Below are 16,469 nucleotides of genomic sequence, written 5' to 3' on the forward strand. Positions count from 1 at the left end.
GAGGTGATGAGAGTGTGGATGAAGGTTCTGGTAGCATGCTCAGAAAGGAGAGGGCAAATTTTGGCGATATTATAGAGGAAGAAACAACAGGTTTTAGCAATCGGCTTAATATGTGCAGAGAAGGAGAGGGAGGAGTCAAAGATGACCCCAAGGTTACGAGCAGATGAGACATTAAGAATGAGCGTGTTGTCGACAGAAATAGAGAGTGGGGAAAAGGGAGAGGTTGGTTTAGGTGGAAAGATAAGGAGCTCAGTTTTGGACATATTGAGCTTCAGGTGGCTATGAGACATCCAGGCAGCAATGTCAGACAGGCAGGCAGATATCTTGGTCTGGATTTCTGCCAAGATTTCTGGTGTGGAGAGGTAGATCTGGGAGTCATCAGCGTAAAGGTGATATTGAAAACCATGGGCTGAGATCAGAGCACCAAGGGAGGAAGTATAGATGGAGAAAAGGAGAGGTCCTACGAAAGATCCTTGAGGTATACCCACTGAGAGCGGGATAAAGGAAGAGGAGGACCCACCAGAGTATACACTAAAAGTACGCTGAGAGAGATAAGAAGAAAACCAGGAAAGAGCAGAGTTCTGAAATCCAAGTGAGGACAGCGTGCCAAGGAGTAGGCTGTGATCAACAGTGTCAAAAGCAGCAGAAAGATCGAGAAGGATGAGGATAGAGTAGAGCGCCCTTTGGATTTAGCCAGGAATAGATATATGTATTAAATGTGTGTATCAAAAGGTTCACAGGGCCCAGAGGTATCCATTTGGAACTGTTCTTCACCACAGAGACATCAATATGTCATGTACAACTGTTTGAAAAGGCTTGTATCATCTGGAGTTTGTGCATAAATCTAAATAAATCTACTTTAGACTGAAAGGAGTTGTACTTGGTTGTAGGCACAAAAAGGCCTTTCTGTAAAACCTGTATCTGTATGTTGGAAACGGGAACATCTGTAAGTTGAAGACTGGAATCTCTACTTCCAGCTGTCTCATTGTTGATATTGTTATCCCACAGCATGCAGGAAAAAAAAGTTTTTATACATAGCTACACAGGAAAGGTTTTTTTTTTTACAAGGTTCTGGGCAGCACAGAAGGGTTGATTGAAAGCAGTGGGTGTCTACCAGTACCCTCTCTCTCTCCCCAACCCAACCACAATGCTCCAGATACCTAGCATTGGTCCCCTCTCTGGTTGTCTAGTGGCCTCCCTCCTCAATGACCCAACCTGGCCCAGCCCTCAAGTTCAGAACATTTCCCTAGTAGTCTTGTGTTCCACCCGCTCTCCCTCCTTCATCCCCAATTAAAAAAAAAATAAATAAAAATTAAATCCCTAGTGTCTAGTGGCACCCTCTTCACTCCCCACCGATCTGTTCCCCATAATTGCCCAAGTTCACCTATCATACCTGAACACGAGAAGCAGGAGCGATGCCACCATCTTGGGATGCACCAGGCAGGGGCAGTGTCATATAAGGAAATTTCTCCCTTATATGGTAGGCTGGTGATTTTAACGCAGCAGTAATTTGTATGCCACAGTTGTTTTCCAGCGATAGTTTTGTAGTACAGACGTACAGTAAATCAGCTCTACCATGAGGCTTCTATATTGGCCTCCAAGTTTGTACCTAAGGCAGTGGAGGGGTAAGTGACTTGCCCAAGACAATAAGGGGCCATAGTAGGATTTCAACTGGGTTATAAGGAGCAAAAAAGTAGAGAAGCTGGAAAGGGGTGTGTTTAAGCTCTTTTATTTAATATTTTTTTTGTACAAAATTCCCCCATGTCGAAAACAGCAATGAGCAAGTAAGCCATGGAGTACATGTTTTATGCGATTCACAGTTGTATGCGGTGAGATGTAAGACAATGAGATTTTATTTTGCAGGCAAAGTAGCACTCATTTTCGGATCACTTAATGAACATAAAGTGAAACTGGACCCACTGGGACCAAAAGTTTGAGATAAGTGCTGTCTTTTTACTACTTATCTGGATTGTTTAAATGACTGAAATTTAATGGACACAGACATGGATTTTGATATGAAGCTTCAAACTGAAGATAGAATAAAATAAGGTGGAGGTTTTCGGCCAATGATTGAATTGGAGTCTGGTTTGGCAGCAGTTACCTCAACCACTTAGAGGAATTAATGCTGTGTCAGAGATCTCTGCGGTCTTTTCCTCAATCTGATATATAAAGCATATAGATATCCATTGAGTCAACAAAATCCATTTGTTTATGTTATATCTGGTTACGACTGGAAGATGTTGCCATTATTTTCTTTATTGTCAAATGTTTTATTGTACACTGCTTTAACACAATTGTACTAAGCGGTATATCATCAGTAAATCCAAATACTGGAAAAAAAAATCTCTCATACAAAGATAGATGAAGGGAACCTTTTGGCAAATGTTTTTAAGTTTAGCCTTTAAGGCAAAGACTTTGTGTTACAAAATATTTTTAGCTGTCAAAAGAAACAGCAAGAATTACAAAATAATTAAAAAGTCTCGATGGTTTGTTTGGACACTTTTCATGATTTGATTTGCCCTTCTTTTTCAAGGCCCTAAGGCACATCTGCAGCGTGACCATGAGTGGCCCCCTGGGTCCATCTACTTTTGCCTCAAGCTCACCCAGCAGCAGAACACTATTTGTGCTGCTGGCAAGGCCCCCCAGCCCACCAGCTGAAGACTCGGTAGCCCATCAATCCACATCAGAAAACCACAGCAGTCAGTGGCAGCACTACACACTCAGTTTATGTGTGAGAACCAAGTATGCACAGGATGTTGGTGGCAAAAGGGGCTGCCGCTGACTGGCACAATTTTCTGAAGGTGGTTGCTGGGCTACTGAATCTTCAGCTGGTGGAGCTTGGGGATCCCTGCAGACAAGATTTTTAAATTTCTTTTAAAGTTTTCAGGCGTAGGGGAGGTAAGAGGCAGGGAGAGAAAATGTGTGCCCACCCAAACTACCTGTTAGTTCCCTCCCTCAATTGCCTTCTGACTACACCACTGTGGCCCACATTAATTTATAAACACTGACATAAGGCACAAATATAAGAAATGCTAAGTTACCTAGTTCCAGGTTTGAAACCTATTGGTTTTAAACTTACATCCCAAAGCAATGTTGGATTTTTAGTGCCTGAAACTGCCCGCTGAAATCAATGGTCAAGTTTCACAATGCACTAGGGTGAGGTGGTAAGAAATCCAGGCCTGCCCCCAACTCTCCTGCTTAGAGCTGAGTAACTTAGCATCTCTGAAGGTACGCAGGGCAAAGCAGCCACAAGAGCTAATTTTTCAAAATGAATGGAGATGCAAAACCCAACACAAATTACTCCTACCTGGACACAGTGAAGAAGTATGCTCTCTACTAGGGATCCTAGCATAACTGGCACCTATAAAAGTAGCATGGAGCTATCTATGGCATAATGGTTAAAGAAGCAAACTGAAAACAAGGGAAGCAGCGGTTCAAATCCCTTAAGTTACTAAACCCTGCGCTGCCTCAGGTGCAAACTTAAATTATAAACCGTCCAGGGGCAAAAACAATACCTACTGTACCTGAATGTAACTCGCCTTGAACTACAACTGAAAACCCTCCCTTTTTCCCTATCAGCATGATGCACCATTACAGTGCAAGGTGCGACTGAGATCAGCACTATCCTACCATGGACAAGGGTCACACAGAAGAACTTTCCAGAGATTCACACCTCCCTGCAAATCCATGTCCCAACCCCCTACCTGGGGAGGCGCAGAGACTCCTCGTAGCGGCGGAAAACCTGTTGGGGGCCGGGGAACATCAACACTCCACCAACATCAAACAGCACGACTCGTCTTCTGAGAGCCATGACTCCCTCTCCCACTGCTGATAAAAAGCCGACAAGCTCTTGATCTCTCCCACTATCTGATGTACCAAAACACTATAAAACTACACAGACAGGACGGAGCTGCCTGCCTGGTGTAATGTGCTGCTGCTCTTCTCTTCCTGCGGCTGCTCCAGCTCGCCCTGCCCCCTGTTCCTACTCGTGCAGCAGATTGGACAGCGGAGCTGTCCGCTCCAACTGCCTGCGTGTGCGTGCAGGCAAGGGGAAGCGACGTAGCCAATCCGTGGAGAGAAGGAGGAGCTGTTTGTGGGAGTGGAGTACAGAGAGACAGGCCAAGAGTTATGCTGGAGAGTAGTACTACTGACTGCCAGGCAGAGCAGCATAAGGCTGTAACTGCAAGATTGGTACGAATTATGAGTGCTGCTGTGCGATCAGTCCTTTTCTCAATCTGTTATCCTTTTCTTCAAAGATACCTTCCAGTGGCAGAGACTGGGCAGACCGGATTTTGAAATGCTACACAGTCCAGCCATTTAAGCCAGTCTGTAAAGTTTATATCATTTTGTGAAAAATTTCATTCCAGATATTTTGCTTTACTGTATTGTGCACCTTGAGAATTATAATCTGTAGTACCTGTCGAGCCCCACTGCTGAGTTAGAATCTGCACCGTCCTTAAGCTTTCTTTGAGACATTTGGACTCCCAGTTTTTGGGTTCAAAAATTAGAGTTTTTCCTGATTTGGCTAGAGATACTCAACAGAGACGTAAGATATTTTTATCTTTACGTCCTAGAGTAAATGCTATAGGCGCAGATTTTCTTTTAAGATTTCCATGTGTATGTAGGATAAAATTTCAGTCTAAGCAATACCAATTTTTTGACCCAAAACAGTTGGAGGATTTTTTATTAAGCAGAGAAGAGGTTAATGTACATGTTTAGTCACATATGCAACACTGTATGGCAGAGCAGAGTTAGCCGCTCGGGAATCAAGCTGTTCTTTTTGATATAAAATTTTCTTTTGTGTGCTTATTGTTTAGTACTGTATCGTATTTCTTAATGTCTTGGATTGATTACCTAATTAGTGGGCGTTAGTTTGGAATATTATTGCGCAATGTTAACTTCCAGAGTCTATTTGGTTCTTATTTTTCAGAGTTGTGTATTATCACTCATAAGTATAAATTACGAATGTTAAAATTGATAGAATCTGCACCGAGGAGTTTGGTATCCCCTGAAGAAGCCCCACGGTGAAACAGGTCCGTCGGGTCTGGATGCTTTCCTGTGAATATCGCACGCAGTCAAGCTCAGTCAGTTAAATTGAACCTTTATATTAAAACAAAAACTACGGCTTTGCTTGGGGACTGGGGAGCGTTTGTTGATTGGATGCAATTCCCTTCCTTTTCTTTTTTGGTGTTCCCGTAATGTAATAAGAAAAACCAAAAGATTAAAAAGATTTGCACAACCATCCAGGTTGGTTGGAGGGTTTTGAGCGATGATTATAGAGAAGACTTGTGACCAGCATGATTTAGTTACTTCAGTCTTGGAGCTGATGGTCACTACTTTCTGAGGTCTTTTCCCCAGCTTTTTTATTTTTTAATTGTCACGTTGTTAATTCATAACAAAACATAAGCTCGCTTCTTGTTACACTGTTGACTTTGACTTCAAGTGAGCTTCTCCTTTTGTGTTGGGCACCTTGTATACGCAAATAGCAAAATGTAAGTTGTTTTTAATATATTGGGGAAAAAATCATAATGTATAACAACTGGTATAGCCTCTTGCATATACATTGTCCTATATAATAATTCTCACCTCCAACGTTCTATTCGTTGCTGGCTGAGACCGTGGCTCCTTGGTCTGATAGGCTCCGTAGCTCAGGCTGACGTCAGAGACAGAGGAGGAGGGGCTAAAGGGGCAGGGCATAGGGGCGGAGGCGGAGCTTCAACGACAAACAGAACCGTTGAGAGGGGCCTGGAACTGGAAGGGAGCGAAGGAGGAAGGGAGGGACGACGAACCTGGAACTGGGAGGGAGGGAGGGAGGGACGAGAGAAAGTGCGAGCGAGACGGAGGGACTGAGCGAGGCCGGTACCTGGACAACGGGAGCGCGCAGAGAAGCCAAGTGCGGAGATGGCGGAGGCCATCCGAAAAACTACTAACGCGGACCCGTAACAGTAAGGAGGGAGGGGATGCTCGCTCACTTTAATGTCTGTTTCCTGACTTACAAAACCGTTCTTCAATCAATCCCGAGGCACTGCCTGCCCCTGTGGAAAACGCGCGGGTGTCAGAAACTGCAAGGAAGGGGGGACCTGCACCACGCACAGAATGGGTGGGGGCCAGCCTCTCGGACAGAAGGGGGAGGCCCTGCACTTCGGATGAAAAAGGGGGGAGGGGGGTGGGCTGCACCTCGGACGGAAGGAGAGGTAGGAAAGGAACGGGTCATGGTAGTTGTAGCCACACACACACACACACACTGTAACTCATTGTCACACACACACACACACACACACACATTTGTACGGTATTTAAAACACACACTGCATCTCTCACACTTCCTCTATCACACACAGAAACACTCTCTCACATATACTCAGTGTCTCAAACGTACACAATCCAAGGAAACACACACACACACTCAGACATACACTGTAGGGAGCCTGTATGTCGGACAGAAGTGGGGCGCCTGGACCCTGAAACTAGGAGGGAGGGGGGGACGGACCCTGAAACTCGGAGGGAGGGAGGGGAGACGACCAAGGAACTGGGAGGGAGGGAGGGGAGACGACCCTGGAACTGGGAGGGAGGGGGGACGGGCCCCTGGCACACACTCTCATTCTCACACACAGTCTCTCTCTCACAGACACACTCGCACCCAGTCTCACTCTCTCTCTGTCACACACACACACACACACTCGCACATTCACTCGCTCTCTCTCACAGAGTCACTCTCACACACACTCTCTCAAACATACACACTCCGAGGAAAACCTTGCTAGCGCCCAGAGTGTCAGAAATGGGCCTTTTTTACTAGTTTATTATAATTTTGTAAATTTTGAAGTTGATTTTAGTATTAGTTTGTGTACTTACAGTAAGTAAGGAGCTATTATCGGGGCCCTTTTACTAGGCTGTGGTAAAAAGTGACCTTTGCTACCCTTATGTGGGTTTTTCCTGCATGCTAAGGTCCTATTGCTACCAAAAAGTGGCCGAATTTCTATTTTAAATTAATGGCCATATGCTAATTTTCCTACTAGTGCATAGCCATAAAAATAATAGTAGCTTGTGAGCACTTTCCACCACCCATTTTGTAAGTAGTAATGGCTCATACGCTAATCCTGCACTATTCAGCGTGTTGTAATGTAGATGCACTAACTGATTAGCACAGAAACGCCCACTCTCTGCCCCAGACACGCCCCCCTATTTTTTAACACATGGTTTGCATGCACAGATTCAAAATTTACCACAGTACACCTGAGCACATCCCATGGTAAGCCATTTTAAGCGGTGGTAAGTGCACAGTTGCATTACTGCAGCTTAGTAAAAGGGCCCCATTGTTAGTTAAAAGCACAAGATTCAAAATCCCTGTAGGAGGTAACAACATCTTAATTGTTCTGCACTCCAGCAGAACAATTAAGATGGCAGCTGTAGTACCTCCTTTCCCAAGGTAATGGTTTGGTGGGAGGGGTATTTGTGGAAATTAAGATGTATCTGGGGTAGACAATCGGGCATTTTAGAAACAAATGGGCGTCCAAAAAGCGACACAAAAGGCACATGGGCATCCCCGTGAAAGAAGGTCGCCCAAATCCAATAATCAAAACCGGGCCGTAAGGGCGTCCTCAGCGTGAGGACGCCCATCTATGGTCGTCTCCACAGGGGGCGTATTAGGGGCGTGTTATGGGCGGCGTTACGAGATGGGCACCCCCAGCATATAACTGCTTGTGAAATGGTTTCGCATGGGTCAGAACATGGGCGTCCTTAGTTAGACCTGAAATAAAAGCGACCAGGCTAAGGGGGAAGTCGTCTTTAGACCCATTAGCGATTGAGAGCGTTGGGAGAGAAAGCTGTTAGTTTGTTGAGTACCTGTTACCTTTGTCTGTGTGCCGTAGTTGGAACGTTTTCACCCTCACCTGCCTCATTTGTGTTTTACCTTTTTAGCTTTCCCAACCCCTTCTAGCCCCCAAACCCAGACACCACTACTCCTTCCTCTATCTCCCCCATCCCCTCTCCCTATCCCTCTCCATTTACGGTCCCCAAGTTCATATTTCATTCCCTTACCTGTTTGTAGTCTCTGTTTGTTTCTTTGTCCTGTGTACTGCTGCAGCGTGTTTGTGAAGACTGTCGTTTGCTGCTTGAAGAGTAAGTGGTTAGAGGGTGTGGCAGGAGAGTTTGTAGTTGGTGTTTGTCAGTGGTGGGAGAGTGAGTGGCAGCTTCTGTTTGTTGCTGCTGTGTTTCACCAAGTTGGTAGAGCGAGGTGAGCACTGGTGGCACTGCATTGCACCTGTAGTGTGGGGAAATGGAGGCACTAATACCCAGATGATGAAAAGCCCCGTGCTGTTCCAAACAGCGCTCTAAAATAGCGCTGGAACAGCGCGGGGCGCTATTAGACTTATGATCAGAGATAATGCATGCAAATTTAAGCAGCGCAATTATCTCTGATCATGGGGTAGAAGTGCGGGCGAATTGTGCCGAGCATGCGCTCAGCACAATCCTCCCGCACTTGTTTGACAGGTCTGGGCTGTCTAAAGCCCAAACCTGTCAAACACAGGGGCTGGAGGTCCATGGGACCACCAGGCCCTGACTACCCCTGCCCCGAGCAATGGGGGCTAGAGGTCCAGCAGATCTCCGGTCCCCCCCTCCCCCGACGATCCCCCCCCCCCAGGTTCAGGGAGGGCTGGAGATCCGGTGGGTCTCCAGCCCCCCCAAACCCCCAGAAAATGGTCCCTGGTGGCCGCCGGCCAACCCCCCCCCCCCCACAAGCGAGCGACAGGGGTGGGCTGGAGGTCCGGCGGAACTCCAGCCCACCCCAACTCCCCCCCCCCAGCGTTGTCAATAATCCCTGGTAGCGAGTGATGGGGGGGCTGGAGGTCCAGCGGACCTCCAGCCTCCCCCGTCGCTCCCTGGGAGGGAGGGAGGGGTTCTTTTTTACGCTGGACCACCAGGGATTCTTGACAACGCTGGGGTGGGGGAGTTGGGGTGGGCTGGGGGTCCAGCAGACCTCCAGCCCACCCCTCTCGCTCGCAGGGGGGGAGGTTGGCCGGCGGCCACCAGGGACCATTTTCTGGAGGTTTGAGGGGGCTGGAGACCCACCGGACCTCCAGCCCTCCCTGAACCTGGAGGGGTGGGATCGTTGGGGGGGGACCGGAGATCCGCCAGACCTCCAGCCCCCTGTAGGCAGGTTTGCTTTGGGGGGGAACGGGGGCCTGCCAGCATGCAACTGCATGCTGGACAGGGCTCACCATTCCTCCCCAATGATCTGCAAACTCTAACGCCAGCTTGGAGCTGGCGTAGGGTTTGCCGCAGCCAGCGACCCAAATTTTGGCGCGCTGACCGCTGATCATCGGCGATAAGCCCTGTTTAGCATGCATTTGCATGCTACTTGTGCAAAGAGCCCTCGAGCGTGTTGTTTCACGCACTAGAGGGCTCTGATCATGGGGCGGTAGCAAATGCCGATGCTAGTATGGCGCTAACAGCCTCTAGCCCCGGTGTTTGCTTTTGATCATCTGTCTGTAAAGGCACAGGTGGCTTACAAGTTGGAGGAAGAGGGGAGGCACCGCAGGAGGTACTCACGCCCCAGAGTTTTCAGGCCCCACAGCAGTTTCCTAGACCTCACAGACCTGCAGTGTCTCACTAGGTACCGCTTTGATAGGGCTGCCATTTTTGTGACCAGCTCCAACCCCTCCTGCAGCCCAGGACCTGTAGGAACAACCCCATCCCTGTGCACCTAAAGATCACTGCTTCTCTCTCTTTTCTGGCCACTGGGAGTTTCCATTCTGTCCTTTCTGTGAACATGGGTCTCACCCAGGCTTCCCTTTCTAACTGCCTCACCCAGTTCCTTTTAGCCTTCCTTACCCACACCTCTGAGTACATCACCTTCCCCACCACCCCCCAGGCCCTGCAGAACAACATGGCTGACTTCTACGCCATAGCTTGCTTCCCCTCGGTCATAGGCGTCATTGACTGCACACATGTCGCACTCAGACCCCCCCCGGGCATGAGAGACCACTTTTAGGAACAGGAAAGCATTCCACTCACTCAGTATGCAAGTTGTGTGTGACGCCCAGGGGGAGATTCTAGATGTGTGTGCCCGATACCCAGGTTCCATCCATGATGCCTATATATTGCAGCACTCAGGAATCTTTCGCTGGTTTGAGCAAGGGGAGATCACTGGCGGATGGCTCCTAGGTAAGTGCAGCATGGATCTGCCCAAACTATACCTCCTCCACCAGGCAGCCCTCAGCACTGTCTCCCTCCAGCTCACACAGTGGATCCAAAAAAGTCCTCTCACAATGAGTGTCTTCCTGAACAAGGTCTTTATTGGGTCATTTCTGCTACTGTCAATAAAGACCTTGTTCAGGAAGACACTCATTGTGAGAGGACTTTTTTGGATCCACTGTGTGTTTTGCCTTTCATTGGTTTTCCTGTGGAGAGTTCACCTTCTGTGGGTGTTTCCCTCCAGCTCACTCCACAACCCACTATTTCCCCCCCCCCCCCCCCCCACCTCCACAAGGTACCCGCTCCAAACAATACACACTCATCTTATCCTGCTTCTCCCCAAAGGTGACAGAAGGTGACAGAGGCTACCCACAGCGGAGTTGGCTCATGACCCCCATAGTGCACCCACAAACAGGGTCAGAGGAGAACTACAACAGTAGACATCGGACCACCTGTGGCATCATTGAGCGCACCTTCGGACAACTTAAGAACAGGTTCCGATGTCTGGACCGTTCTGGAGGGGAGCTCCTGTACAGCCCCCAAAAGATGGCAAAGATATTCCTGGCCTGCTGCATGCTACATAATTTGGCAATGCGCAGAGGACAGGCCCTTCCAGAAGAGCCACAGCCACCACAGCAGCAGGCCCCAGATGAACAGGACAAGAAGCCCCCTCCATCTCCCACCCACAGAGCAGAGCAAAGTGCACACCAACTGGGGGTCAGAGCCAGGAAAAGACTGATTGAGACAAGTTTTGTGTGAGAGCAAGTTGACATTTATTTCTATCACCACCACCATCACCCACTCTGTGCATATTCCCCTCCCTCCAACCCTCACGCTCCACCCCCCCCCCCCCCCCCAGCATATTCCATCACTTTCCCCGCCCCCTCCCCTTGTCCCCTCCTACCCCTCCCACCGTGTTTCTTTGCAGCTGGTGCTGCAGGGGAACTCTGTTAAGAGTCCTATGATGAGCTCCCACTCTCCTCCTCTGTGTCCACAAGGCAGCCTGCTGCCCTGTGGAAGTCCGGCCACCTTGCACTCTGTGGCTTGCCCTGCAACCTGGGCACAGGACCCAGAAGGGGAGCTGGTGTGGTGGCTGCTGGACCAGTGGCTGGGGATGCTGAGGATCTCAAGCTCCTCTTCTTAGCGGGTGGTTGCTGTGCAGTGGTGGAAGTAGACGCCAGTTGTTGTTGCTGCATCAGGGCTGTACTAGGTGATTTCAGGTCACGGAGTAGGCCCTCGATGCTGTGCTCCAGCTGTTGGAGCTGCTGTACCACATCACGTTGGGCCTGTACCGCTTCCCGTTGCAGCTCCAATATCTGAATGTGCAGTGGTAGTCTTCCATCTGCACACTCTGGCCCAGCAATTGTGTGGCGAGGCGCACTAGCTCAGCTGGATGGCCTCTGCTGAGGAGGTGCTCCCCTTCTGCATCTTCTGCTTCTTCTTCAGTGCCAGCATCAGCAAAGGCTGAGGGTGGTGGAGGGAGAGTCTCTGCTGCGGGTGGTGGAGGGAGAGCCTCTGCTGTGGGTAATGGAGGGAGAGCCTCTGCTGCAGGTGGTGGAGGGACAGCCAGCGCTGCTGCTGCTGCTGTGTCCTGTGGTTCCACCCCATGGTCCTGTGTGCTTTCTTGTGCAGGCCCACTGTTTTGGTGCTCTGTGTACTGGGGCTGGTGGCCACTAGGGCCAGCTTCTTCCTCCGACTGGCTGTCATCACCTGCATAGCAAAAGTGGAGGAAGTGTATTGGTCAAAATAACCCACTTTTGTTTTTCAGCATTCATATACATAGCCCCACAGGCAAAGACCCAGCAAAGAGATGGTGAGGAATGGGATTGGCAGGCAAGCAACAGATGTCATTGTACATGGTACAGAGCTGGAGAAAAGGAGCGCAGTGTACTACAGAGACTGATGTGCAAGAGAGCCACACAGGCAGGTGGGTAGACGTGGAACTGTGGAAGGAGTGCAGAGGACACAGTGGCTACAGCACCAATGTGTGGGAAGGAGATATGCAGAGTTTAGTGATGGGGAAGGCCCCCAAAGCTGTGAAACAGTGGTAACCTACACACACATTGCTGGAAACCCTCCCCCCTGCTACTCCCTGTGTCATGGTCTGTAATGAATAGTGATTTGCATTGCATGTGATGTTCTCCCCCCTTTCCGTACTGAGGAGCACCACACTGTCCCCCACTTGTGTAAAACAGAGTATAGTACAGCACAACACAACAGATACCCCAGTTTACTAATGGTCAACCTACCTGAGCCCTCAGGCTGTGCTGATGTGCCAAGGGACCCAATGCCATGGATCCCCTCCTGGTGCAAGAGCGCATGAATGATTCGCTCAATGGGGGTGAAGTTAGCGGAGTCATCTGCTGTGGGGTTGGCACCAGCCTTCCTCCTGACATCACGCCTCAGCCGGCGCCACTTTCATTTGCAGTTTTCCACATCCCTGCCACAGTGGAAGACTGCATTGAGCTGGTCCCTTACTGCCACCCATTCTCTTTGCTTCGTTGTAGCAGCTAGCCTCTGGCCCGTGGGAGGAAAGAGATGAATGTGCCTCCTCTGGATTTCTTGAACCAGCAGTTCAATTTCTGCATCGGTAAAATTACCCTTGCAGGTAGATGGTTGCTTTGGTGCCATTGTACCAATTTGATTCAAAGAATCGAAAATACAGAGAAGGGCGCTTAAATACTCTCTCATGTGAAAATGAGATAGGCGTCCTAATTTTGATTATTGACAAAATCGCTAAAGGTCCCCAGCTGCTTTAGCGATTTGGGCGTCCTAATTTCGATTGTAGGTACGGAACTATGGGCGTCCTAATTTCGATTGTAGGTAGGGAACTATGGGCATCCCCAGCTGCTCCGTGTTTTGGGTGTCCTCATTTCAGTTAAGGGTGATAATGATAAACGTCCGCAGCTGCTCTTCCCATTTGGAAGTTTGCATTCCCTTTATTGGCGCCTCTTTAAAACGACTTTGTCTGTGCTAGCACTTTAGAGGTTTTTTTTTAATGGGGTGGTATTTCAAACCGTTTTAGCTTCAGTTATAGTAAACCTTGTTTTTGCCACTGTATGCTTTTGTACACCTGTTTGTTTGTTTTTTTTTTGGGGGGGGGGTTGGTCTCATCTGCTGGGGGGGGGGGGGGGGGGGGTTGGCGCCAGCCTTCCTCCTGACATCACCTCCACTTCCATTTGCAGTCTTCCACATCCCTGCCACAGTGGAAGACCGGTTGAGCCGGTCCCTTACTGCCTCCCTTTCTCTCTGCTTCGTTGTAGCAGCCAGCCTCTGGCCCGGGGGAGCAAAGAGATGCTTGTGCCTCCTCTGGATTTCCTGAACCAGCAGTTCAATTTCAGGGTCGCTGAAATTACCCTTGCGGTTGGGTGGTTGCTTTGGTGCCATTGTACCAATGCGATGCACTCTGAGAGCCATGATTGTTTCTACCCAATTCATTGTACAGATGTCTTGTTCTCTATTGGACACACTCAGTTGTGGCTGCCTGTGGGGGAGGGGGAGAGGCCCTGAGAATGGATATGTGCATCCCTCGTGGTCAAGGGCTTCCCATTCTCTGTATGTTCTCTGCATTCAAATCTTACCTTTATTTTGAACAGGTTCACGGGTATCCACAGCAGGTAGTTTTTCTCCTGCTTTCCACCTTGTGTCTCCCCACTAGGTTCCATCCTTCTTTAAGTGGTGAACCCCAGTCCCCTTTTATGAAGTGCCCACCCATTCTCAAGGTTGCTAGGGGTGGGGAGGGAGGGGAGCATATATGCATTGAATGTCTTTTCCACATTATTCAACACAGTCCATAGTTATGGAACAACAACTTTTCTAAATTCTATCCTGCAAACTATTTTCAAGGTGGCCACAGGTGTGTTCCTACCATGGCCTTGAGCCCTTAAGTCATGGTGAGGGAGAGGGGTTCTGGTTACAGTTCCTATTCTAAATTACCTGCAGGTGGCTACAGCCCAGTGTCTCTAATTCCCTTAACCTGTGCCCTTCTGTACCTGATGTATTATATTGCAATTGTGATGAAGTAAACATCCATCTAATGCTTTTACCATTGTTTTCCGTTTTCTCCTCAGCATTATATACCATTGCTGATACATTCAATGTGAAAAGATGACCCAGCTGTTTGTAGCTCCTTCCTGGCCCTCACCAATGTGGTTTGGTTGTGGGTAAGGGTGTCTGGTGATCAGAGAGCAAACATCGTCTATGCGCCACCAATGGTTATCTCCAAGTTTCTACTTGGCAGATCACTAGTGCTAGACAACATACCTATTATTTACACAACTCTTTGCTGTGGGGCTCTATGGTAAGGGGGGGAGAGAGGCTGGATGGGCATTTGTGTTCCTCAACAAAAATACCCACCCAGCCTCCCCCCACTTACCATACAGCCATGCAGTTTGGAAGGAACAGGTGGCCTTCTGTATGGCCACACTTATTACACATATGTACCAAAGTTTCTCTGTCACAGTTCAGCTGTCATGCAACCCAGATTGCTGCCTCCTCTCAAATCAACCCCATCATTTGATAATATGTAGTGCACAAAGTAGCCCTGTTATATGAAAAATATGAAACTTATATTTAACAAAACAAAAAATAGAACTATGTACAATTTGTTTTTTGTTTGTTTGTTTTTTTACAAACTTTCTCAAGGGAGGCCTTGTCTTCCTCCCTGCATGGCCCTTAGGAGCAGCCTCTGCGCCCTGAAGTGCTGCTTGTTAGCCTGCCGCATTGCCGACATCTCCAGCCTGATCGCTGACACCTCCTGCAGCAACTGATTTTGGCTATTCACCAGTTGCTGCAGGAGGCGCAGTGCTGGGGATGGGGTGGAGAGGGTGGGTGGTGTTGGGCCCTCTTCCCCCTCAAGGGGAGGCATGTCATGCCAGAGGTCTGGCCCTTCTGTTGTTGCTGCTGCCACCTCTGCCTCCTCCTCCTCTTCCACCACTGGTGCTGCCTTAGCTTCCTCCTCCTCCTCCTCCTGCTGCTGGCTCCCTGTGTATGTAAAAGGATTGTCCTTGAGATCAGCACATTCAACATGGCTTGCATAGTGCAGGAGCTGGCTGGCATGAGGCAGGAATGGGGAAAGGTGGGGTCAGTGGTGAGCCCTGGGCTAGACACATGGGGTGTGAGATGCATGAGATGACATGACATGGACCCCTGGAAGCTGGTCTGAAAAAGGAATACACTATAAGATGTGTTGGCAGGGAACACTCATTCCTCAGCAGCATGTTAGCATTTTGAGTTGTGACTATGGTAGGATGACCATTTTTGGGGGAGGGGGGGAGTAGGAGGGGGGTGGAAGCACTATTTCTTTACATTACTTTTAAATCATGCTTTGACATTCACTAAGAGCAGGACATCAGGCAAGAATACCATGAAACAGTATCCACGCCAGAAAGGGGGATACAGAAGTGAGGCATGTCATCTCATTCATCTCAGAGGAGGTTAGTTGGAAGTTACAGGCACACTCATGGGAGGGTAGCTGCAACCTCAGGCTTTGATCTGGGACAGAGGTGTTATGACTTACTAGTTGCCTATTAGCCACATGGAAACTGTACAGGACATTTGCATTATTAAGTAAATACATTTACAAATGAGTACAGGTGCCCGTTACTCCCCTTTTCATCCCCAGAAAGCAAAGACCGGACCATCCAGTTCCAGTGCAAAGGCCATATTGCCTGTTAAAGAGAGCTGATCTGTGGTTTGAGGATTCCCTCCCAAATGCCGTACAAGTGTAGCCCACCCCACCCGCAGCGAGCAAAGTAAGATACTCTTCCTAAGCGGTAACGGGATCTTAGAGTGTTTGTAATGCAAGAGTGAAAAAAGATTATGTGGTGCATAAAGTGCAGATTCCAACTCAAGGGGGGTATAGCTTGTGTTATGTAAGAACCAATCTCCCAAATGTCTCAACAGGCAGGCCTGATTATATAACTTCATATTTGGTAGTCCTAACCCACCCTGTCTCCAATTCCTCATCAGGTAAGAAAAACAAATTTTTGGTTTCCTATGGGCCCAACAAAACTATGAGAACAGCCGGGTGAGGGCCTTGAGATCCCTCTGAAGCAGCCACAGGGGTAGCGTTTGCAAAACATAAAGCCATCTGGGGAACACTACCATTTTCACTAAATTCACTCTTCCCAATAACAACAGAGGCAAGTCCCTCCAGCCCTCCAAAGTCTTCTTAGTAGTCTCTATTAATAATGAAACATTTAAACTCCATCCCCACCCCCATCCCCTGACCCATCCTCTTCCCCAGCTCCATCCCCTCCTCGAGCCCCAGC

The 16,469-nt window shown here is 48.7% G+C and overlaps 1 protein-coding gene across 1 annotated transcript in view; it reads right to left on the reverse strand.

Moving 5' to 3' along the window:
• Nucleotides 1-3,961, reverse strand: part of EPHX2 (epoxide hydrolase 2) — a 189,902-nt gene extending 185,941 nt beyond the window's left edge. Inside the window, exon 1 of the mRNA XM_030198674.1 lies at nt 3,705-3,961. Within this exon, the coding sequence (XP_030054534.1) occupies nt 3,705-3,811 (107 nt within the window). The 5' untranslated portion in view covers nt 3,812-3,961. The remainder of the gene's footprint in view (nt 1-3,704) is intronic.
• Between the last annotated feature and the right edge of the window lie 12,508 nt (nt 3,962-16,469).

Source organism: Microcaecilia unicolor, chromosome 3 (genome assembly GCF_901765095.1).
Source record: "Microcaecilia unicolor chromosome 3, aMicUni1.1, whole genome shotgun sequence".
NCBI classification, from domain to species: Eukaryota; Metazoa; Chordata; class Amphibia; order Gymnophiona; family Siphonopidae; genus Microcaecilia; species Microcaecilia unicolor.